We start from the raw sequence: 24150 nt of genomic DNA, 5'->3' as shown, positions 1-24150 counted from the left end.
GCCTCCACACTCCGTTCTCCTGTACGCCGCCAAAGATGGTTCTTAACACTCGTCGCTCGAATACTCCAAGTATACGCAGGTCCTCCTCGGGCAATATCCATATTTCGTGCCGGGATCAATACATTTTAAAGAAATGAAGAGATCCAACACACATAATAGATTTTCCCTCTTGGGTGGTAAAATGGATCGATTTCCCGCAAATCATGATCAGTTTACCAACCGAATAATGAAAGGCAATAAACCAATCATCGTTCAGCATTGATATGGCCACAAACTATCGCTCGGCAACATTTTCCACCAAAAGCAAAGGTCCGACCGGCCACGGGCAGATTAAGATCTGAACCACCGTTTTCTGCTGTGTTCCCCAACGATCAGCCCCGCGATCGGTTTGTGCAAATGTTACCGGTAATTTAAACCATTTAAACACTAATCCAATGCTGATCGGTAATAAATCGGCTGTCAAATTACGAAAGGAGCCGTCGAGGGCCTCCTCTCTCAGTCGACAAGCAACCGAATCCTCCGAATGGTCTTCCAGCAGCCAGACACGCACACCCGTGTAAAGCCTTCCCGTGAATGCAAAATGCAAAATATTATCACCAAACGAGCCCGAGAAAGTTCCGCCTTCCCTTTTGCCTGAATTTGCGAGAAGCCTACATGATCTCTTTCTCGCATTACTCCGTGTACTGCTTTTGGCCCTTGCCACCGACCCTCGCGACCCCTGCCTGACGGACATTGACAAATGACTGCTCCGGGAGACCAGGGACAGTTCTATGTTCCGGAACATGGCTTTACGGCTGGTGCGGCAAAGCAATAACGCACTTTTCCAAACCGTGTTTCTGCCGCCGCGCCGTATGCCTGTCTAGTAGATGTGATCCGCTATTGAGAAACGATTAAGCCCAAATGCTAAATGTCCCTGTCGGCATGTCATAATTGAATTATTTTCCAATCAATGTGTTGCAATCTTGTTGTCGGTCGGGGCTGCCGACTGTGCTAATTTGCGTTGGTTCGGAAAAACGGCCCCTTTGAACATCGTCGGGCTGAACTACCGGCTGCAGAAGGTTGGCCCACTGCCTACCGGGGAGGAAAAATGAAAGGATGATATTTGAAGAGAGGCGAGATTTTGTGCAGCCACGGGCCGCGTGGCGTGAAGGCTGGCTGGCTCTTCCTTTTTGTGATGCATCGGGAATGTGCGGTTTCATAACTTAATTTTGCTCCCTCATCCAGGGCAAAAGACACATAACGTAACGCTGTGGCAACGAGCGAGCCTGAGCCCCCTGCTTACGTAACAAAAAAGACTTATTTTTAGTCATAAAGCGTTGCAGATTGCCGAGCGTGGAAACCTTCGATGTAATGTCGATTGGCGTAAAATGGATCAGTACAAAATTCAACTGGCATTTGGGATTTGTATTTAATAGAAAAAACAGATAACCTTTATCTGGTTTTGTGTAAACTAAATTTAAATTAAAGAAATTCATCGGAATTGACGAGAATTATTCGATTGGGAGGGAATTTAATTTTTTATCAACAGCAGAAATATTGGATTTGAATTTTTTGGTTATATTGTGCATTGTAAAATAAGCCCAGCTGAAAATTATTTATTAACAAATCAGAGAATCTTACCTCTTAAAGATGTCGTTGATTGTAGATCGTAGCTAGTATCGTTAGTTGTAGTAAAAATCTCGTTGTCAGTGTAATGCTCAGCACTGTTTTGTTGAATAATGGGTTACGAAATCGATAGTGCGAGAAACCTTGTGTAATCCAGCTCGAGCTAGCTAGTAAAATTGAACACTCCTTTTCAGTAGATTTTTAAGAACCAACACTAACTTGAAATCACCATTACATTCTTCTAAAAAAACCTACACACCTAAATTCACTTCCCGCTAATTCACGCACTAGCCTATTTCCGACAATTTTCTACTTTTGAACACTTGTTGTTTCGATGGAACTTTTCACTGCTCGCGTGAGCCCCTTAAGCTATTCTTGTTCAAAGTATGTTTATGCCTTCCAAAAATCTCACTTGTCCCGTTGAAAATTGATCTAGGAATATTAATAAAAACCTTCCACTACGGCCCCCGATTACTTGTCGTTGAACTTCCAGGTCTGCCGGCACATCGGGCACTGCTGGTTGGCCTGGGAGTTGAGCCACTTTACGATGCAGTGCATGTGGAAGCAGTGGGAGCAGGCGCCCCAAACGAGCGGACAGTCGTCCCCGGGTAGCGAACAGTCCGGACAGCAACCCTCGAAGGCCATCCGACAGATGCCGCAGTTATCGTCGTTGGCCAGCCATTTCCAAACGGCTACGCCCATCCAACCTGGCGGGATGAAAGAAGAAAAATGATGAACACAAATGTTAAAATTTAGAAAAACAATTATAGTTTTTATTCAGAGTTATTTGATATTTCAATACACACAACACATATGAAATCCATAGATTTCTCGATGATCACATCTAATATGGCGATAATTGGAACACAAGCAGAGATAGCACATGAACAGCTTTGTTGCCCGTGATACATAACCGATCAAAATTAGTGATAGTACACATTGTCAACAATACTTGTCTTTGGGTCATGTACCATAAGGTACAAACCTAGGAAGTCTCAACCCGGTCTTTTTGGAGGTTCTTCAGAGCTTTGAATTCTTCGCATTGATTGCTTTGAAGCTGCAATCTTCCAGAACCTTTTCCTTAGCCATCAACAGGTAGCCGAGCCAGAACCATTAGAGCTCGTTTAGCCGGAAAACCATTGAAAGTCGTCGGACAAGAGGTCAAAAGAAAGGCAATAAAGGGTGTCCATGATGAAATTGCTCTAACTTTTTAACCGTTGGGTAGAATATAATTAAAATTTGGGTGGATTTAGTTCATAGTGCATTGTTTACATCCTGCAAGTTTTAAAGTCCAGTCATCAAAACTCGCAGAAATGGAGTCGAAAGAACAGCTCGTGCGTGATAAAATCTTGCGCATTCATCACGAGAACAAGGATCTCTCGCATCGTTCCATCGCTAAAACGTTGGGAATCGCGAATTCCACGGTGTCGCGAGTGATTAAGCTGTTTGAGGAACGATTGACCACCGATCGGAAGCCAAGAAGTGAAGGAAAAAGTATATCGTACAACACCAAAAATCACAACCGCGTAGTTGGGGCCTTCAACCGAAACCCGAACGCCTCCGTTCGGGATGTGGCTAAGAAGCTGCACCTAAGCCGAAGTTTTGTCCAGAAGGCGAAAACTGAGGCAAGGTACAAAACGACGAGAAGCAGAACAAATCCGCCAAAACCCGTGCCAGGAAGTTGTAGGCAACATGCTGACGAAAGTTGAATGCTGCATAATGGACGACGAAACATATGTGAAGGCCGATTTCAAACAGATCTCCGGCAACCTGTTTTTCACGGACAAGGATAAGTTCCGCGTTTTGGAGCATGTCCGGTTTGACAAGCCATCTGCACGTGCGGGAAGCGGAGTGCATCTTTCGTGACCCAGGACACGATGAACGGACAGGTGTACATGTATGAGTGCCTCCAGAAGCGACTGCTTCCTCTCCCGAAGGCCCTCAACGTCCCAACAATCTTCTGGCCGAATTTGGCCTCATGCCACTACTCCAAGGACGTGCTGAAGTAGTATGTGGACAATAAGGTCAATTTCGTGCCGAAATTTTTCAACCCTCCCAACACTCCGAAGCTCCGCCCCATCGACAAGTACTGGGCGATTATGAAGCAAAACTTTCTTAAACGACTTAAGGTAGTGAAGACATTCGAGGAACTGAAGAAAGCATGGGTTTCATGCAAAAGGGTTAAGGCCAAGGTACGGGCATTTACGTATGGACTGTAAATAAAATACGAGTAAAATGATAAAAAGAAGTTTAATAGTTATTTTTCAATCCTTGAAAATTTGATGGCAATCGGATGAAAACTCGAATTTTGCGAATCAATTTTGTGTGTGGCAATTTCATCGTGGACACCCTTTAGAGCCGGAGCTAGGTCTTCGCACAAAGTGCCAAACGACTATCTTGATTACTGTGTGGTGTGGTGGCGGCTTATAGAATACTACCACTGGGATACTGGTCCACGTCGTAAAAGGCGACTTATCCAGTACTTCCCATATGCGTTAGTCATTCTTCAAATGCGACTATCACATTGGGAGGGGGGAACCTTGGCTTGGTTTCAAGCCAAGTTTCTTCAGGGAGGATTCACCAATTGTGCTTATTGCCATTAATGCGCATGCACTAGTTGTATTCTCCTAAATTTTGTAAACACCCGCTTCAAGGTGGTTCTGTGCCTGCGGGCCCCAAAGTGGGGGTAGGAGGGTGTATAATAATCCTATCTTAAGCAGAACGTTGTTAAGGTCTGCACTATAGCCAGGCACTGGTGCAAAGGGCCGTATTTTTCCTGGCAACTCGTGGGATTCAGATTATACACACGATTTTAAAATTTTCATCCTGTATGGGATACCCCGCTTCATGCGTCGATATGAAGGTGCAGAGGTTCTTGTGTGTGATGGAAATATGTGTGGAATTCTTTGATAGAAATGCTTTCTATTAAGGTTGCACAGATAAATCTGCAGCACAAAAGAACCGCTACACTTAACTTATGTCGTTTAATCCTTAATGGAACTGCATCAATCGCCTTGGTCCAAGAACCCTATTTCCGAAATGGAACTTTTTACTTAGGGAATTTGCTCAAACCAAACTTTACTGTGTTCAGTGTAATTGGAATGACTAATGCCCGAATAATGCCTCGTGCATGTATATTGATAAACAATTCTTTAAATGCAACACTTATACCCAATCTAACAACAAGAGATACTTGCGTCGTTCAGGTTTCGCTGCCTGATAGAAAATACGTCTACTGTTCAGCATACTCACCATATGAACAATCATCCCCTACGGATGATTTAAAAAATGTCATTTCATTCTGTGAATCACAAAATATACCGCTTGTAATTGGCTGTGATGCCAATGCCCATCATTTTGTATGGGGTAGCTCAGATATCAATCTGAGAGGCTTAAATTTTATGGAATATTTAAGCAGCACTGATTTAGAAATTCTAAATGTAGGAAATAAACCAACTTTTGTTAGGTGTGACAGAGAAGAGGTGATTGACATCACACTTTGTTCTAGAACAATTTCTCAGGAAATTTCAAATTGGCATGTGCCTAACGAAGAATCGATTTCTGACCACAGGTTTATCTATTTTGAACACTCAGGTGAGTTTTTAGAAACAATTACATTCAGAAACCCAAGAACAACTAATTGGGACCTATATTTGGAGCATCTTGCTACTAAATTTCATGGATATACACCTGAAATTACTACTCCTTCAGAGTTGGATGAAGTGGTTGCAAAAACCTCCGAAATTATTTTAAATTCTTATGAAGAAGCGTGTCCCTTACGAACGTTGAAATTCAACAAAAACAGTACACCATGGTGGAACTCAAATCTCAGTAAATTACGAAAAAACTGCAGACGCTCTTGGAACCGAAGGCGCACGGAAGGTTTTGATGCGTTCAAGTTGGCTCGCAGAGCTTACCGGAAAGCAACAAGAGCTGCCGAACGCTCAAGTTGGCATAGCTACTGCACAAACATTTCAGGCTTGCACGAAGCAAGTAGGTTAAATAAAGTCTTAGCCAAATCAAAAGATTATCAGGTTTCATACCTTAAAACCCCTAGCGGTGATTATACATCAAACGACGAAGAAACATTAAGTTGTCTATTCAATACTCACTTTCCAGGATGTGTTGATCAAGATTCATCGATAGAGCCTGAGTTCTTTTCTGGAAATCTAGATTCCTTGCATTTTGTTCGGAAAATAGTTACTACAGAATCGATCAAATGGGCAATCGATGGTTTTGCTCAATACAAATCTCCTGGAAGTGACGGTTTATTTCCAGTTTTGCTTCAAAAAGGTTTCGATCATTTCAAACACATATTAAGAAAAATAATGATAAACAGTTTTGCTCATGGATATATTCCTAAACTTTGGCGGCAGATAGCCGTGAAATTCATCCCTAAAGGGGGACGATCATCATACGACGAAGCCAAAAGCTTTCGTCCTATTAGTCTAAGTTCATTTCTATTAAAAGCACTTGAACGTTTAATTGATCATCATATCAGGCAAGAATGCCTTGTCCAACATCCGCTTAATGCGACACAACATGCATACCAAACAGGAAAATCAACATTAACTCTACTGCACAACGTAGTACATAATATTGAAAATAGTTTTTCACAGAAAGAATCATGTCTAGGAGCATTTCTAGACATAGAAGGAGCATTTGATAATGTCTCGTTTACATCAATAATGGATGCGGCACTACTTCATGGAGTGCCTAGTGTTATAACTAACTGGATTAGCGCAATGCTAAGTAACAGGAATCTTCATTCGTCTTTAAGACAGGCTTCAATAACAAAAGTTAGCACACGTGGTTGCCCACAGGGAGGTGTACTATCACCTCTTTTGTGGAACCTAGTTGCAGACGGCTTGTTGAGAAAACTCAATGACCGTGGAATACCAACCTATGGATTCGCAGATGATTATCTTCTGCTGGTAAGAGGTTTGTGCATAAGCACATTATTTGATATAATGCAACAAGCTCTGCGCTCTGTTGAACGATGGTGTTCTCATGTAGAACTGTCAGTTAATCCTCTAAAAACTAATATTGTATTATTTACTAAAAAACGTATCACCCGCGGGGTGCGCCCTCTGCTGTTTTATGGTTCCGAAATCACCGTGTCTGATCAAGTTAAATATTTGGGTGTCATTCTTGACTCCAAATTAAACTGGTCTGATCACATCGAATTCAGAATCAAAAAAGCATGCATGGCCTTCGGGCAATGCCGACGTGCAATCGGAAAAAACTGGGGACTCAAACCCAAACATATTCACTGGATTTACTCCACAATAGTAAGACCAATTCTGGCCTATGGGTGTCTAGTGTGGTGGCAGAAAGGAGAAGTTGCAACAGTTCGGACTAAACTAAATCACCTTCAAAGAATGTGTCTTTTGGGGATGTCCGGATCGTTCACTACAACTCCTACTGCAGCACTAGAGGCTCTGTTTTCTATCAAACCTCTACACTTGTTCCTAAAACAGGAAGCCTTCTCATGTGTTTTTCGTCTACAGGCAGTTGGTCTCTGGCTGTCAGGAAATATCGAAAGATCATCGAGTCATACAAATGTGTGGCCTGAATTAGTTAGATTAAACAAGTTTAATCTAGCGCCAAACGATTTAACACTCTCGAGTAGTTTTCCCTACATGGGATTCAAAGTCAAATTTCCTTCTCCTCAAGAATGGTTATCAGGTTTCGTAGAGGACCAAATGTCCTCTCATATTGTATTCTATACTGACGGTTCATTATCAAACGGCCGTGCAGGTGCAGGCATTTACTGTCACGAGTTGAACATAGAATATGCTCAACCTCTAGGAAAATATTGTACAGTCTTTCAGGCTGAGCTATATGCTATTATGTATGGAGTGCAAATTGCACTTCAAAAGAAGATTATGTTCAGAACAATTTATTTCTGTTCAGATAGCCAAGCAGCTATCAAATCACTCAGTGCTTCCAGTTCTAGATCAAAACTGGTAATCGCATGCCGGAAAGCAATCGAAGAACTTGCTGAAGGCAATGGATTAAACCTTCTATGGGTACCCGGACATAAGGGAATTTTTGGAAACGAATGCGCCGACGAACTCGCTAGAGCTGGGTCGGAAAAGGAATTTTACGGACCAGAGCCGGCTGTCCCAATATCACCATGTTGGTTCAGAAACCAAATTCAAACTTGGTCCTCTAACCAGCATGAACGATACTGGGAAGAGTTGGACACTTGTCGTCAAACTAAATTATTTTTAGAAAAACCATCTCCAATCATATCGAGTTACTTATTAACTTTAAATAAATCTCATTGCAGCATCTTGATCAGAGCACTCTCCGGTCATTGTAAACTCAACTATCACATGCACAACATTCAGCGTGCTGAATCTCCAGTATGTGGTAGTTGTGAATCAGATGTGGAAGATCCCTTCCATCTTATATGTAACTGTCCCTCATTTGCCAGACTACGTTTTCGTACTCTGGGATCTTACGCTTTAAGCGAATCTGAGTTTAAGAAATTAAACTTAAAAAACATTCTATCATTCCTTACCGAATGTAGAAAAGAGCTTTAATGCTAATAATCCCTAGTGGAAAGGCTTTATGCCATCTTAAATAGATTGAATTTATTTCTTCCTTTTATAGGTTTTTCAGGATTCTCAGGTAAATGATGAAATCTTGGATAAAAAAAAGGCTAGGCACAATTTTCCCGTATGTTTGGATAACGTGCCGCTATTAAGCCTACCCCCATTCTGATACCTGATACCTGATATCGTCGTTGGCCAGCCATTTCCAAACGGCTACGCCCATCCAACCTGGCGGGATGAAAGAAGAAAAATGATGAACACAAATGTTAAAATTTAGAAAAACAATTATAGTTTTTATTCAGAGTTATTTGATATTTCAATACACACAACACATATGAAATCCATAGATTTCTCGATGATCACATCTAATATGGCGATAATTGGAACACAAGCAGAGATAGCACATGAACAGCTTTGTTGCCCGTGATACATAACCGATCAAAATTAGTGATAGTACACATTGTCAACAATACTTGTCTTTGGGTCATGTACCATAAGGTACAAACCTAGGAAGTCTCAACCCGGTCTTTTTGGAGGTTCTTCAGAGCTTTGAATTCTTCGCATTGATTGCTTTGAAGCTGCAATCTTCCAGAACCTTTTCCTTAGCCATCAACAGGTAGCCGAGCCAGAACCATTAGAGCTCGTTTAGCCGGAAAACCATTGAAAGTCGTCGGACAAGAGGTCAAAAGAAAGGCAATAAAGGGTGTCCATGATGAAATTGCTCTAACTTTTTAACCGTTGGGTAGAATATAATTAAAATTTGGGTGGATTTAGTTCATAGTGCATTGTTTACATCCTGCAAGTTTTAAAGTCCAGTCATCAAAACTCGCAGAAATGGAGTCGAAAGAACAGCTCGTGCGTGATAAAATCTTGCGCATTCATCACGAGAACAAGGATCTCTCGCATCGTTCCATCGCTAAAACGTTGGGAATCGCGAATTCCACGGTGTCGCGAGTGATTAAGCTGTTTGAGGAACGATTGACCACCGATCGGAAGCCAAGAAGTGAAGGAAAAAGTATATCGTACAACACCAAAAATCACAACCGCGTAGTTGGGGCCTTCAACCGAAACCCGAACGCCTCCGTTCGGGATGTGGCTAAGAAGCTGCACCTAAGCCGAAGTTTTGTCCAGAAGGCGAAAACTGAGGCAAGGTACAAAACGACGAGAAGCAGAACAAATCCGCCAAAACCCGTGCCAGGAAGTTGTAGGCAACATGCTGACGAAAGTTGAATGCTGCATAATGGACGACGAAACATATGTGAAGGCCGATTTCAAACAGATCTCCGGCAACCTGTTTTTCACGGACAAGGATAAGTTCCGCGTTTTGGAGCATGTCCGGTTTGACAAGCCATCTGCACGTGCGGGAAGCGGAGTGCATCTTTCGTGACCCAGGACACGATGAACGGACAGGTGTACATGTATGAGTGCCTCCAGAAGCGACTGCTTCCTCTCCCGAAGGCCCTCAACGTCCCAACAATCTTCTGGCCGAATTTGGCCTCATGCCACTACTCCAAGGACGTGCTGAAGTAGTATGTGGACAATAAGGTCAATTTCGTGCCGAAATTTTTCAACCCTCCCAACACTCCGAAGCTCCGCCCCATCGACAAGTACTGGGCGATTATGAAGCAAAACTTTCTTAAACGACTTAAGGTAGTGAAGACATTCGAGGAACTGAAGAAAGCATGGGTTTCATGCAAAAGGGTTAAGGCCAAGGTACGGGCATTTACGTATGGACTGTAAATAAAATACGAGTAAAATGATAAAAAGAAGTTTAATAGTTATTTTTCAATCCTTGAAAATTTGATGGCAATCGGATGAAAACTCGAATTTTGCGAATCAATTTTGTGTGTGGCAATTTCATCGTGGACACCCTTTAGAGCCGGAGCTAGGTCTTCGCACAAAGTGCCAAACGACTATCTTGATTACCCTTCAGCAAATCTGCCACAGTAGACAATAACCTACATTGAATTCGCCCTAAAACCTTCCTATGGTCCTTTGACTATGATCTGGTAGATATCGAAACATCCAAGTTGTAGAGAAAGAGTAACTCCAAATCTCAAAGAAATTCCACCTGATGCACTTGTCGAATTGAGAATTTGTGTGTTCTGGACAAGTGTTGATATTGGTGCCGATTAATCATCAACCCAATCCTTCCTGCTTCGCGTTTCAGGTTGCGATAAACCGCCGCAGATGATCTGCCGACTGTATCAATGTCATCGACAAAGCAAATAAATTGACTGGATCTGTTGAAAATCGTGTTCCGCATTTCGCCCACCGCTCCTTGAATAACACAGTCTAGCGCCACGTTGAACATCATGCAGGATAGACCATCACCTTGTCGAAGCTCCCTGCGCGTTTCGAAAGAACTCGACAATTCACCCGAAATCCGTACACAGCACTACGTTCCATCCACCATCGCCTTGATCAGCCTGGTCAGCTTCCCGGAAAAGTCGTTCTCCTTTATGATTTCTCATAGCTCGCCACAGTCGATCGTGTCGTATGCGGCTTTGAAGTCGATGAATAGATGGTGCGTAGGGACTTGGTGTTCACGACATTTTTTGGAGAATTTGTCGTAATGTGAAGATCTGGTCCGTCGTGGACCGTCCCTCCATGAAGACGGCCTGATGACTTCCCACGAACCTGTTTGCTTGTGGCGTTAGGCGGCGGAGTAGGATTCGAGACAGCACTTTGTAGGCGACATTTAGGACAGTAATCGCCTGGTAGTTCTCACAGTCCAATTTGTCACCCTTCTTGTAAATGGGGTATATTACCCCAGCTGCGATGCCATCCTTCCCAACCGATTTATTATTATTCAGCTGGCGAATAGCTTCCTAAACTTCACTCATCGTTGAGAGTGGCTTCTCTACGTCGCCGGCGCTATACCTTCCCCCATCGTCTTGATCTCCTGCATACGCGTCGTTCAGGTGTGCATCGAAGCGCTGTTTCACCTTTTGATTACCTCACGATTGTCCGTCAGGATGCCCCCGTCCTTATCCCGGCACATTTCGGCTTGCGGCACGAAGCCTTTACACAGTAAACGAAAATTACCGAGTTCGGTAATTCTTTTACCGAAATCCTAACATGTGTAAATCGTTAAACTGTTCGGTAATTTTTTCGGTAAAAAATAAACGAACATCGGTAAATCGATTCTTCATTTACCGATGCTCGTTTATTTTTTTTTTTTTCCTGTAGGGGAGAGCCCACTGCGACCAGTAGTTGATCTATTGTGGTGTTTACCCCGCGTTACTATATGCTGTCAGGTTCACCTGCACTATTGATTGGAGTGACAGTTGATTGCTGACTAAGCATTTTATCCCAATCGGGTATGATATCAAAGATGTATGATATAACCTTCTTAGGGCTGATATGCAACCATATGTCTTGTGCGCTTATTAACTTTGCCCCAAGTACTCGCTCTCTCCTATTTAGGAGGGCGCAGCAGTTGCATAGAAGATGCTCTGCAGTTTCTTTTTCGAACCCGCAGAACCGACAGTCATCGTTCAGAATTATGTTTATCCTTTTGAGATGCTGTTTTGTTGGACAATGTCCGGTCAAGAGACCTGTGTAAGTACTTAATTCGTGCTTACTTAAGTTCAACATGTTTTTTGAGAGTCGTGCGCTTGGTTCAATGAATCTTTTTGCCTGGGTTGCTCCCTCCGCTGTTTTCCAGTTGGAAACAATAGTGGTGCTTTCCCAGTTCTTGAGCTCCATAGTCAAGGCACTTCTCGATACTCCGCAGAAAGGTTCAGGTCCAATCAACAGTCCCTGAGATCCTTCCCTAGCTAGTTGGTCTGCTTCTTCGTTCCCTAGGATACCGCAGTGGCCTGGTACCCAGAATAAAGATACTCTGTTCCTTATGGCCAGGTTTCTTAGTGCAACTATACACTCCCAAACTAGTTTGGAGTAACATGTGAACGTACTTAGTGCTCGGAGAGCAGCCTGGCTGTCAGAGAACATGCAGATACTTGTGTACCTGTATCCCCTTTTCAAACAGGCTAAAGTGCATTCTAGAATGGCTTGAATTTCAGCTTGGAATACTGTTGGCCAGTTTCCCATAGGAATTGAGATCCTGAGTCTAGGTCCGAAAACCCCTGCCCCAGTTCTTTTATCCATTTTTGACCCATCAGTGAAGAATAGGATCGATCTGGGAGGAACCGCAGGTCCACCTGACTCCCACACGTCCCTATCATTGATAGTTACATTGTATGGTATGTCTAGGTTGAAAATGGGCTCCATCCAGTCATCATTTTTCACAATAAGTGAGTTTAATTTAAATTTCTTTAGGATTTTGAGGTGTCCTGTAAGATCTCCTTCATAGAGAGTTTTGTATTTGTTTATTTTTTACCGAAAAAATTACCGAACAGTTTAACGATTTACACATGTTAGGATTTCGGTAAAAAAATTACCGAACTCGGTAGTTTTCGTTTACTGTGTACGAGATGCGCTGAGTTTTTGATAGAACTTTCGTTCAGATGACTCCTCCAAATATTCCTGTCCCGCCGTCAGACATCACAAACTGGATAAAAGACAGACTATCCCTACTATGGGCACATCGTTGAAACACCTGCCCTGAGAACAAACTAAGAGAAGTAAAAAACTGCACTCTGGCATGGACTGATCGAAACACATTTCTGGAACGGAGAGTACTTACGCGGCTACGCATAGGTCACACCAGACTGACACACGGTCACCTAATGGGTAACGATGATCCTCCCGAATGTCACACTTGCAAAGTTCCCGTAACCATCAAACACATCATCATTCAGTGCCCGATTTATCACCAGGTCCGGTCGGACTGTGGATTGGCTCAAAACCTTCGGGAAGCACTCTCAAATGATCCTGAAGACGAAGAGAAAATGATACGCTTCTTACGAAAAACCAAATTGTTCGGAGAGATATAAGATAAAAGAAATCAACAACAAGAAACAGATCTACAACACTGGCAACACTAGACGCACTAGACAGACCATGATGCCTCTAGTATGGTGATCTCATATGCCAAATCGCCATTCCGCCATATTGAAAAAAGTTTTGACAGCTGGCTGTAGTGTTTACGAAAAAAGGGGTCCAGGGATGCCAGGTGTTAGAGATAAAAAAATCAGATGGCAAAAAAGTGTGTATGTGCACAAGCCAATCGTAAACGAAAGATCAAAAGATTCAAAACCGTACTGGGGTTTAGTTTATTTTATTATATTTAAATTGAGTTTTCGGAAAAAAAGCAATGATATGAGTATATTCAATGAATTAATTTGTATTCTAAACACTTTTTTATAATAAAATTACAATACAGTTCGGTCCATCCGTATGTTCCGAAAAAGAAAAACTTTTCATTGACCGTTATGATAGAAAGGATCTTAAAGGGTGGAACAAACAACCAAAACCCTAAACCGGATGTTGCTTGTTCCTTATTCTTGTTACCTTATCCTAAGAGCTATTTTGTTTCCCTCCAATCGAAAAGTGTTGGATGAAAATAAAAGTAAATCGGTTCTGCTAAAGGAATGCTATAAATTCTGCTATTGATAATTTCCATGATTCAATGATAAACGATTTTATGGTTCGAATTTTTTTTTTCAAATAACTGTTGCATCATGTAAATACTGCTTAAGCCTTTTTCAATATTAACATATTCAGTTAATCTACCTTCACCACCACCCACGAGCAGCGCTGAGCTGGAGCTTTGCTGCACTTGAGGATGACTAGCAATTGGACAGCATCACCTGCAGAATCCTTCAGGGGCTCAATCCATTCCGAACAATCAACAGTCTGCAGTGGATCGAACTGATTCCCCAACCCACTCATCGGACTTATCGTCATGCTGCTCAGGCGCCTAACGTTGCGCCTATTTTCCTATTTAAGCTCATCGGTCCCATCATTCAAAAATGCCAAAAACTTCATCTGATTTTCCCAAATGCTACCCATCAGATCCGGATTACTCGATTGGATCTTCTGGAGTGAGCAAGGTTCCGATACTTGTTCATGATTGATCCAATATAGGCGATACTTCCAAAGCCCCCTCAAATTGTATTACAATTCTCTTCCTTTGCTGTGTGAAAAGAGAGGATGTTGCGCGACATTTAATGTTAGCATCATCAGAGGGAATCGTTGCGTTGCGTGTTTCACAGTCGAAACAAATCCTATCCCATCCACACGAATTGATTGTTTGCCCACAGGCCAAATCTCCGTTTGATGTATCAGTTGTTAAAAGAACTGAAAAGAGGAAATTGTTGGCTTGTTGCGTTCGCTTGCGAATATCTTCAAGTCAAATTTGAAAGTGAAGCATTCGAGAGCGAACGCTCTCTTTAACTCGCTCATATGCAGATCACAAATGTCGAGTCTTGCGGGTATGTCATGTTTTTGCGGGAACGCGTGTTTTTTCAACAACTTTTGTCTGGCGTTGCTTGAAGCTTCAAGATAATAATGTAACTATTGCACCGGAAATAGGCAGCGAAAAATTTCATGTAAAATTGAAGCGTGGGTAATGGAAAATGTGTTAATTGAGGATTGTAAAAATAAAAAAAAATATGCTCGAGGAATAACGTAATAAAATGTAGTCTTATGCACTGTTTAACGTTTTAAACAGTCAATATTTTAAAAATGCTTTTTTCACATTTTGATAAGCAGATTTTTTGCGTTTCATCATTAACCATTCATCATTAATCATTTATCCAGATTGACAATTGCCTCTATTCACAAGGGGATAGAAATAGAACATTTGAAAATTGAAAGTAAAGATTTTATTTAATTTTCTTTTTTTTATGTTGTTGAAGTAATATAGTGTACAGAATGATTTCTAAACAAAAAAAGTGGGTGTAACCGATCAGAGTTAGGCAAAATGTCACGAAAAACTTCAGACTCAAATTCTACAGCCAATTCAAATGTTAGAACCTAAACATTTGGTATCATCTGATAACGATTATACCAGTTCAGAATTGAGTTGATTATTATTTTATTTTATGTTGAATTTAATTATTTATTAATCGATTGAAAGGAACTGAAGTTCATTTGATAATTTTTATCAAATTTTCAGATTTTAAATTGTGTGTTTGAAAGTATTTTAATTTGGAAATTTTAATTCTATTTTTAATTCTGAAGCCTAATATGAGCTGCTGTTTCTAGATATTGATAGTTATTTATTATTGCCATAAACTTTTATTTGAAAACTTTGATAAAAAAAACATTGTTAAATTGTCTTGGTCATTATCTTGATTTCAAATTCTTAGTTTTTATTGAGTAAACATTTGTAAAATTTATTTTTGTGTTAAGGCTGAGTCTTCAACTTTTGCAAATTTTGATAAGGGATTTTTAAAATATATAGTAGTCTTTTAAGATTATTTATGACCATCTTCAAGGCCTCAAAAAATAAATTTATTAAAAATCTATAGTTTTTTAATGTTTTTCCAGTGCATCACAGTACACATGTATTTGAAGTTAAAGCAACACCATGTTTAATACTAAAAAGGTAAAAAAATCTGAAAAGTTTGTCGCAATTTTCCTACACTAACTAGAATTTAAGAATAAAAAATACTTTTTTTGGCTTCAACAGCCAGGTGAACTGATGTGAACCATGTGAACTGAAATCAGTTTTGATTTACTTTATCATCCAACTCTTAAATACTCCATATCAATATAAAAATAAATCAGATATCCGAAAAATATTCCCAGAAATTCGATCTTTACTCAAAAATTGCTATTAGAAATAACATAAGATCTCGACCTTTTTTTATTTTTATAATTAACTCATTTAAGCACCAATTAAATATGATCGATGTCTCCGATTGCATTTTTAAATCCGATCCGGTTCTCATTCATCAATGGCAACACTTACGTTCATATTTAATTGATTTTTTCTCGAACTTCTGCAGAACTTGTATTTTTGTAAAAAGCCGATTTGAAAAAAAAATGTGAGCAATGATAAACTACTTTTAATGTTTCTCATTTATAAGCCAAAACAATTTTATACTTCCCCAGCTGAACACTACCGCAATTCGTTGGACCATCAAGACGAAACATAATTTAGATTATTGGTTCGCGAAGCACTTAAATGAACATGTTCTCGACCGATTCGCTCAGCAGCGAACTGCAACAAGTTGTTTTTTGAATGTCGCAGTTCGCCAGTGAATGTATCGCTTGTCGGTGGATATTTGTTGCATGCTTCTGCATGAATGATACAAGAAGCTGTGGATTCGCCATAGGCATTCCTTCTAGCAATCTAGCCTGAAAACAGTCACATGGAAATGTTGCAGGCAAGAGCAATGAAACTTTTGTTTCGCCGGAGAAATCTCTCACTGAACGATGAGTGGAAACGAACGAGTTTCAGATCCTCGTTCTGGAGCACCGATGGCATCAGACGGGGGTCCTCCTGAAGCAGCTTTTTCATCTCGATAAAGATCGGATGTTCCTGCAGGAGGGCGCTTCTCGGACGATGGAATGTAACGTCTCGCCATGTTACCATCCGATTCGATGACTTTCTGCTGCTTCTAGATAGCTCTTGAAAGAAAAAAGTGTTGAATAAGCATAAATTTGTCATAAGTAATGAAAAATTAATGTTACTCACCGCTACCGTCGTTTATAGGTCCAACTTCTTCCAGCTTTGCTTACCAGCCCGGAGCTCAGCCGGAAGATTTTGTTTCGATTCTATGAATTATATTTGCAAAAATCAAGGCGAAATCTTTGTCTAAGCAATATCTTGGTGATTGGCAAAACTTCGTGTTTTACAAAAAATCAGAGCACCTGGCATCCCAGCCAGCCAGCAGCCAGCCGAACAGCCAGCTGTCAAATTTCGGCTCCTCCTCCGCATCCAACCCTCGTCTACTTTTTGCCAAAGAGAGACCACCATATCTAGAGGCATCATGGTCCAGGCGTTAAAATCCCAGGAAAAAAAAATAGGACTTTCGTGTTTTTTGGTAACGATGCAGCTGCTCCAGCAACGCGAGCTGCTCCTCATCCCGGCAGCGCTTTTTCTCCTGGAAAATTCGGACTTGCTGTCTCTTACGCTGTTGATCTTCCACATTTCGACGAGTGCCTCTTTGCTACTTCGAACGTATCGGTCTATTTCTAGGGACACTTTAACTATTCCCATAGTTAAAATAAATGCATACATTTGCTCCTCCTTTTTTTCTTAGTATGTGTATGATTGCTACGATGAGACAAATCTCAACAGATTAAGATGCCATAAGTTTATTGGATGCTGAAGGAATTCATTTTTTTTTTAAATTTTTTTTTAAAGAATTTATGTTGGTCGTACTTCAGTTTCGATACTCTTAGTTTTTGGAGGCAAACGTCCCGCACTACAACATAAAAATAGTCAACAGCAGTCTGAATTTTGTAAGCCAACCCATGCCGGTACTTTTTTATTTGTGATATACAGTAGGTAACACATTCCTAAGAAAATATGTCTTCAACAGGACAGGTACATGGCACAACGTTGAGCTCGAATGAAAATTCACTACCGAGGGCAGCTTGGTAAGTATTCTTAGCCAAGTTACCCGATTGCCAAAAGTGCTTAACGCAACTGCTCTACACACAAATATCTGTTGTGTTCTACATGACATTTTTTCGTTTACGATTTTTTTTAGTAGGACTGAAAGATCTAGATAACTCTTATAAAATGTAATCAATTTTTAATTCGCGTGTTTTGATATCTTTGATAAAAGTTTAATATTTTCAGGGAAATTCTTTTAAAAAAATGCTTAGCCTTTTGACGAATCCATGAATAATATTAATACAAATTGGGAACTAATATATCACGATTTGACCAACAATTTATACATATTTCAAGGATGAAGAATGAAGAAAGTACGTATCAACATTCGATTAACTTCTAGCTTTTGATACCAAAGTTTATCCACGTTTATCTTACCTTCGCAGACTAAACAACCTTCAACAATCCATTGATAATTTCTGTGTTATTATTACAACTAACTTATATTTCTTACAAATCGAAACGAAAAAACCACTTTTAACGGCACATCGTAAAACCTTCCCGGAAATATCGTTACCCGTTCCTGTCCGAACCTAGGAGCCGAAAACCGAAGAAAAATGTGACAGAACTAGCTAGGAGCAAAAATCGATAACCAAATGTCACGAATATACTTCCCCATTCGTCGTCCCCATACCAAAGTACCCCCAAAAGGCCAAGCATTCCCGCAACCCAAAGCAAACAGAACATCGAAACCTGACCTTTTCCCCAAATCTCGGCCTCAACCCCCGAGAAAAGGAAAATATATAGGTATTGGAAACAAGCTTTAAGAAAAAAAAATAATGGAAAATCGAAACAACGCATGTTTTTAGAAACAGGAATTTTTCCAAGGTAATACTCACTTTTTACGGTCACTTTCATTCTAACCACCGACCGGAAACGGAACTCATCGAACCCGGACCAAAGCTGAACGACGACGCTTGGAAAAACACCGGAAACAGAAAACGGAATCGACGAATCACTTTTTTCTCGAACCGAAATCGCGATCGACCGACGGAAATTTTGGTTGTTTTGAAACAACACCGCGAAACTGTAGTTTTGTTGTTCTTTTTTGTTGCGATGCGCAAAGAAACGCGAAGATTGCACAAACACAGATGCGACATCTGAAGATGTCAATAAAGTGGCTGCGTTCTGAAAACCAAGGTTCATATATATTACACGACAAAACAAAAAGCCCTTAAATTTAAATAACTACTAAAATCCCTAAAAGAATCGAAACACTCCATATATTATTTAATTTTTGATTCTTTTTTTTTTCAACGTAGTTGCTTGGTCCACTGACTAAACAGTTAAGTCAGACATGAAGACAAGTTTGTCATTTTTATTATATTGTAGTTTTATATTTTTTTTTCATTTTTGTAATTTTCTTCATTTTTGTAATTTTCATAATTTTTATATTTTGTATCTTTTTTGTCATTTTTGCTAATTTTTTGTCATATCTAGTCATTTATTGCCATTTTAATCATTTGACAAATGAAATTTTTGTCGATTTTGTTATTCATAACTTTTTTTTTCATTTTTCATATTTTTGCCATTTTCTGATTTTTGCAATTCTTAAAATTTTTGTATGTTATAAAATTTTACCTGACATCGAGCATTTGTTCGCATGAGGTCCCTTTGTCGTCTGAGCGGATTTAATTAACTCCTTTCGGACCCGAGGAAAACCACCCAACGGTGGGAGATGTACAAGCTGGACTAGATTAGGACTTCATATTCGCAATTTACCTTTTTCTTTAGGTAATCTTCGTCCCAACTCTTTTTTATTTTCATATTTCCCTTTAAAATTCAAGAAAAGTTATGAATAATTAAACCACACAATTGTGAACAGCCAAAAAAAGTTAAGCTCCTTAAAGCCTGAAGGCATAAGCCGTTTCAAATCTCACAAAAAAATCTTTCCTTTAAACTAAAAGTGTTAAGCTGAGCAAGCAATTGTAAATACAAAATAACGAGTTTGATTTCTCAACACCTGAAGGTATGAGCCGTTTCAAATAAAGAATAATAACAAAAATAATTTTAGCTTTTGAGTCTTTTTTAGGAAATTTCAACAAAGATTGAGAATTTTAATTTTGCTTAAAATTAAAAGTTGTATCTTATGATCGTAACTTTTTTACTGTGTTACTTAGATCAAGTGGCTGCGTGCTTTATAGCTCTTTTTTCATTTTTTCCTCTTTTGTTTATTTCTAGCGTAACATTTCAAAAGGGCGAAACTACCAAATGTAAACAAATCGAGTTAACGGTTATTCCGGATGCACGCGGTTGCACTTTACCTATTAAACGCGGTTTCATCTTAAAATTACTTAAAACTTTCAAATAATTGATAAAATTCAATTGGGCGAAACTTCATGTTGATGCATTTTCGTTGGAACATGAAGTTACGCCTATTCAATATGGAGTGAATTTTTCTATCCGTGTAGGGCCAAAAGGCGTAACTGAGTTGACCGTGTGTAACAAAACGGCCTAATTAGTTTCTGCGTGTAGGACGAATGGGCGAAACTTCAAAACCAAAACAAAAACGGCCGATCAATTGGGCGAAACTTGCAGGCGTAACTGGAATCGAAAACAATAAAAGGGCGAAACTCGAAAATCTCTGAAATTAAGTGAAAAAAGTTAAAGTTCTTGATAACCATCGAACAATAACTGAATATAATGCACATTTTTTTATTTTGTTGGACAAAAAGTGGTCGATTTTTTAAATAGAATTTGAATAGGTGTTCCGAAATTTCAAACGCGTTTTTCTCGTTTCGAGCTAACTGCTAGTTTCGCCCTTATGAAATGTTACGCAAATAGAAGAAAATTTTTCTTCTATTTTGACATCTGCTTTTGAAAATCGCGGAACATCGTTGGTCATTTTCGTTCCGATCGGTCTCAATTGTTAAAATAATTTTAAGTTTAATTTGTGTAGATATAACAAAATTCCATGCTTCGTAGAAGCTGTTAACTTGTAGATTCGTTCGTGATGTTATATGTTGTGCGAATCTTTTAACCGTAGTGATATTGACTGAAGCAAAATACAGGTGATTCACGAAAGCAGCAATGGCCTCTAAGCGGTTCGGCAATTTCCAGCCGAAGCAGCCATCCTCTTCGTATAAAAGACCCAAGCTCGATATTGAGATGGTCTCCAGCCAGCAGTACAACAGCAATCAGCAGGCAAAACATTTGGGTGGAACAAATAGCCATATGAACACTTCGACGGTTGTGGCAAAATCCGCCAAATCGGACTACCTTTGGGGAGACGACGATGACGAGTTCATCATTTTGGCCTCGCAAAAGGTCGAAGAGGTTGAGTTGTTCCAATCTCAGATGACCCAAAGCCAACACATGGCAATCCCAGATGTAAGCTTCGGAAGGTTTTGTAACGGGGCCTCCAGTAGCACCCAACATCAGCAACAGCCACCCAAAAAGGTGACCAATTCGGCCGAATTGATGCCTCCACCGCCTCCGGTTGTTAGGCCGAGTTCCTCGCGTCAACCTGCTCAAGCGCCTCCTCCAGCAGCCAACGAAATAATCGACCTGCTGACGGATGGCGACGACGACATTTTCAGCGAGCAGTTTGACGAAAACTACGACAACATCGAGAAGCACATTGATGAGTTTTTCAACAACGAATGCGACGACGACTTCAATCTGGATGAGTTCCAACAAAACCGGAATGGCCATGGAGCGACCAGGCGATCGCAGGAGAATCTTCGGAAGTCACAGGTTTCAATAATGTTAAACTCTTATAATTTTTATAAAAAATCTAATTATTTTATATTATAGGAAACTTTGGAAGTCAAGCCGAGTTCAAAGGCGGAGTCCAAACCTTCGAGCGTGTTTAAGCCTAAACAACCTTCGACGATTCCAAAACCAGTCGTAGATCCATTCGCAAACGGTCATATTCCAGCCAGTCAGCAGTGTCAACCTCCGAGATACAGCCAAAAGGACAGGGAAGCATTGATAAATGCGGCCAAAAAGAAAGATCACGCCAAAGACCTTCAGGTCAATTTCCTTACTAAGCAGCTAGACATGGCAACCAAGAAAATGGAACAGCTACAGAAGGACTATAACGAGGTTTTGGAAAGGATCCAATGTCGTGACGGGGAAGCTTCGATGCTCCGATACGAGCTGAAAAACGTTAAAAGCCAAAACGATCAGCTTCGGTTGGAGAAGATGAAGGAAAGTGAGACCATGAAAAAGGAATGGATTGAAAAAGTCAAAGATTTGGAAAAGGTAATTGTGGCGCAAAAATCTGAACTAGAGTTCAAGACCGTAGAAATGATGAATCTCAAAACGAGGCGGATGAGTCATTCATTCAGGTCGACAGCTCCAGCAGAAAAACCGGTTACGGATGAAGATTTCAAAATTTATCATCGACAATTGGTCGTGCCTCGTAAAGAAGTGGAACCAACATTAGACATTGATGTTAGAATCTTCGACCTTTCAGCGGAAAGCATTTCGAAATTTAACACCAACAGTCGAATATCAAACTTTTCCAAAGGCGACGCAATCCTTTCGCAGCATCTCGGGCGGCTTCAATCCAGTCTGTCCCAGCTGGTTTACTTTAGGAAATCGTTGCCAGAACTGTCCATTCCAAACCTCGCTCTGGTTGTGCACCAAGCGCTGGAGCAAATTTTTAAGTACTGCAACCGGTTGAAGTTGGTCCGTGTCAAGGATGCTCATCTGGGACCGAAGGTTGCGTTCGATTTCTTGAACAAAAACAGTAAGAAGTATCGCCTCGAAGGTCCGGGGGCAAATATCTATCAGAAGGAACCGATTTCCTACAACGAGGAGGCGGTTATTCCGCGAAGGTTTCTCGCTGCCCTAGGATTACTTTGTCGATACGAACCCTCATTGGCGGTGCGACTGCTGCGCAAAACGGATGGACGTCAGGAAGGAGACGGTGGTTTGAACATGTTGGGCAAAGCTCTCGTCAAAATTAGTTATGCTGTAAGTAAACCGGTTTCTTTTTAGAGTTTAGTTGTCTAATAAAAAGATTTTTTTTTTTTTCAGAGCAATCTGTATGACCATATCGGGTTTGTAACGGCTGCTGCCTCCATCGTTAGTAGTCTTAGTCATCACATTAACGAAGTTGAAGAACGGTAGGCCTTCGATTAGTTCGGCAAATGTTGAAATTTAAATGTTTGAACCTATTTTCTTTTTCAGCTCCCAGATCGTTCATCTCTTCAAGTGTCTTATTTATTGCCGACCGGACAGTTCCTTAGCGCTGACCTATCTGTCGGAAGCCCTGTATCGGATTGCGTTGTCCAATCAATCCGTGGACCTTCTGAACCAGCTCTGTTGGCGTAGCAAGGCCGACTGTTTCACCACGAACGATACGTACCGCATGATACAGTTCAAAAAAGGTAACCCGAATTGACTTCAATTTTAAGAGTTTATCTTAATCCAAAATTTCGACCACCAGATTCTTGTACCCTGCAAATCTACGCAGTATTGCTGGAAACCTCTGTGCCCCAGAATAGAACACTAAACCAATCCGAACGAGAGCACCTGGTGATCAATACTAGAAATACGATCTACTTCCTGCGAAATTCTTTAGCCCGTCCGGTTCGATGGGTACGGCATTTCTTCCACCGGAACACGATAGCCGCCGAAAGTTCTTCCCGAACGTCGAAAGCCCATTGCCAGTGTCACATTCGCATTACCAACGCCTTCGTGGTGCTGTTCCATCAGTTGCTACGCTGTTGGTCTCACTGTCCTCTGAACGTGGGTAAGTTTGTTTGCTTTGAAGAAAAAATCTTCCTAAAACTAATGATTCTGAAAATTTCAACAGATTTTAACATCATGATACAGCTGACCCAAAACGGAGTGCTCCTACTGTTTGACCTGTTTCAAACGGCTTATCGGAACGTGATACTCCAGATCGGCGGCCACGCCATCCAGTGTCGGCTGCAGGCGGCGTACAACCTGCTGGTACAGCACCAGAACGACTTTCGGTTTCAAGCTGCGCACAGTAATATACCATAAAAAAAACAAAATTAGAAATTTAAAGATTTATTCCAAAAATCTATTGCAGAAACTGCCTTGCGGCTACTGGACCTGCGGCTGGTGATGGATGAGCCGCTCAAATCGAGCGACGATGAGGAAAAAATGGACACCGATGAAGACACGGCGACATCGACGACGACGACGGACAGCGTCGGTCAGGAGAGGCGTGGATTGTATGATGATTTGTTCGAAGGTTTTTTCAGCAGTAAATTTTCACTTCACTGAAAATGATTGTACAAAACGAGAGAGCGTTTTTTAATTCGGTTGTGAAAGATTCCGAAATATTTTAACATAATGTTTACGGTAAATTCCTAGAGATTAATATTTCTCCGTAAATTGTGCATAAAGAATAATGGTTCAACAAATGCCAGATTGTTCAATATGTTTCAATGTGATTGGATGCCTTGCTAATAGCTAAACTCAATCATCATTTGATAGTATTCCTGTGATTTTGTTAACCTATTTTGTCTCCCAAAAGCTGAGTCAAAGAAGATAGCCATATCGCGGGTTAGGTTTAAC

General features: G+C 40.7%; 2 protein-coding genes across 3 annotated transcripts in view; one reads left to right on the top strand and one right to left on the bottom strand.

The window, feature by feature from the left end:
• Positions 1–18665, bottom strand: part of LOC129749630 (anaphase-promoting complex subunit 11) — a 38472-nt gene extending 19807 nt beyond the window's left edge. Inside the window, exons 1-2 of one of the 2 annotated variants that reach the window (XM_055744661.1) lie at positions 18489–18665; positions 1621–2312 (exon numbers count right to left, since the gene is read on the bottom strand). In XM_055744661.1, the coding sequence (XP_055600636.1) occupies positions 2077–2312; positions 18489–18507 (255 nt within the window). In that variant the 5' untranslated portion in view covers positions 18508–18665 and the 3' untranslated portion in view covers positions 1621–2076. Of the gene's footprint in view, positions 1–1620; positions 2313–18027; positions 18219–18488 lie in introns of those variants that run through there. The other variant, XM_055744662.1, reaches the window with a different exon arrangement.
• Positions 18666–20466: 1801 nt separating this feature from the next.
• LOC129741139 (ATR-interacting protein mus304-like) lies at positions 20467–23856 on the top strand. The gene is made up of 7 exons (XM_055732843.1): positions 20467–21345; positions 21406–22572; positions 22636–22724; positions 22789–22988; positions 23048–23353; positions 23417–23596; positions 23660–23856. Exons 1-7 carry the CDS (start codon positions 20680–20682, stop codon positions 23854–23856), a joined length of 2805 nt encoding a protein of 934 aa, XP_055588818.1. The 5' UTR covers positions 20467–20679.
• The last annotated feature ends 294 nt before the right edge of the window (positions 23857–24150 follow it).

This window comes from Uranotaenia lowii, chromosome 2 (assembly GCF_029784155.1).
Source record: "Uranotaenia lowii strain MFRU-FL chromosome 2, ASM2978415v1, whole genome shotgun sequence".
In the NCBI taxonomy this organism is placed as follows: domain Eukaryota; kingdom Metazoa; phylum Arthropoda; class Insecta; order Diptera; family Culicidae; genus Uranotaenia; species Uranotaenia lowii.
Note: the sequence above shows the minus strand (reverse complement) of the source record. Positions and strands in the feature narration are given on the sequence as shown.

What these genes read in the sequence shown, in the direction of transcription:
- LOC129741139 (XM_055732843.1), top strand. Translation starts at nt 20,680, where the DNA reads ATGGCCTCTAAGCGGTTCGGCAATTTCCAGCCGAAGCAGCCATCCTCT. An exon ending in ATTAACGAAGTTGAAGAACG is followed by an intron (nt 22,725 to 22,788) that starts GTAGGCCTTCGA and finishes TTTCTTTTTCAG; the next exon opens with CTCCCAGATCGTTCATCTCT. An exon ending in TCGGTTTCAAGCTGCGCACA is followed by an intron (nt 23,597 to 23,659) that starts GTAATATACCAT and finishes AATCTATTGCAG; the next exon opens with AAACTGCCTTGCGGCTACTG.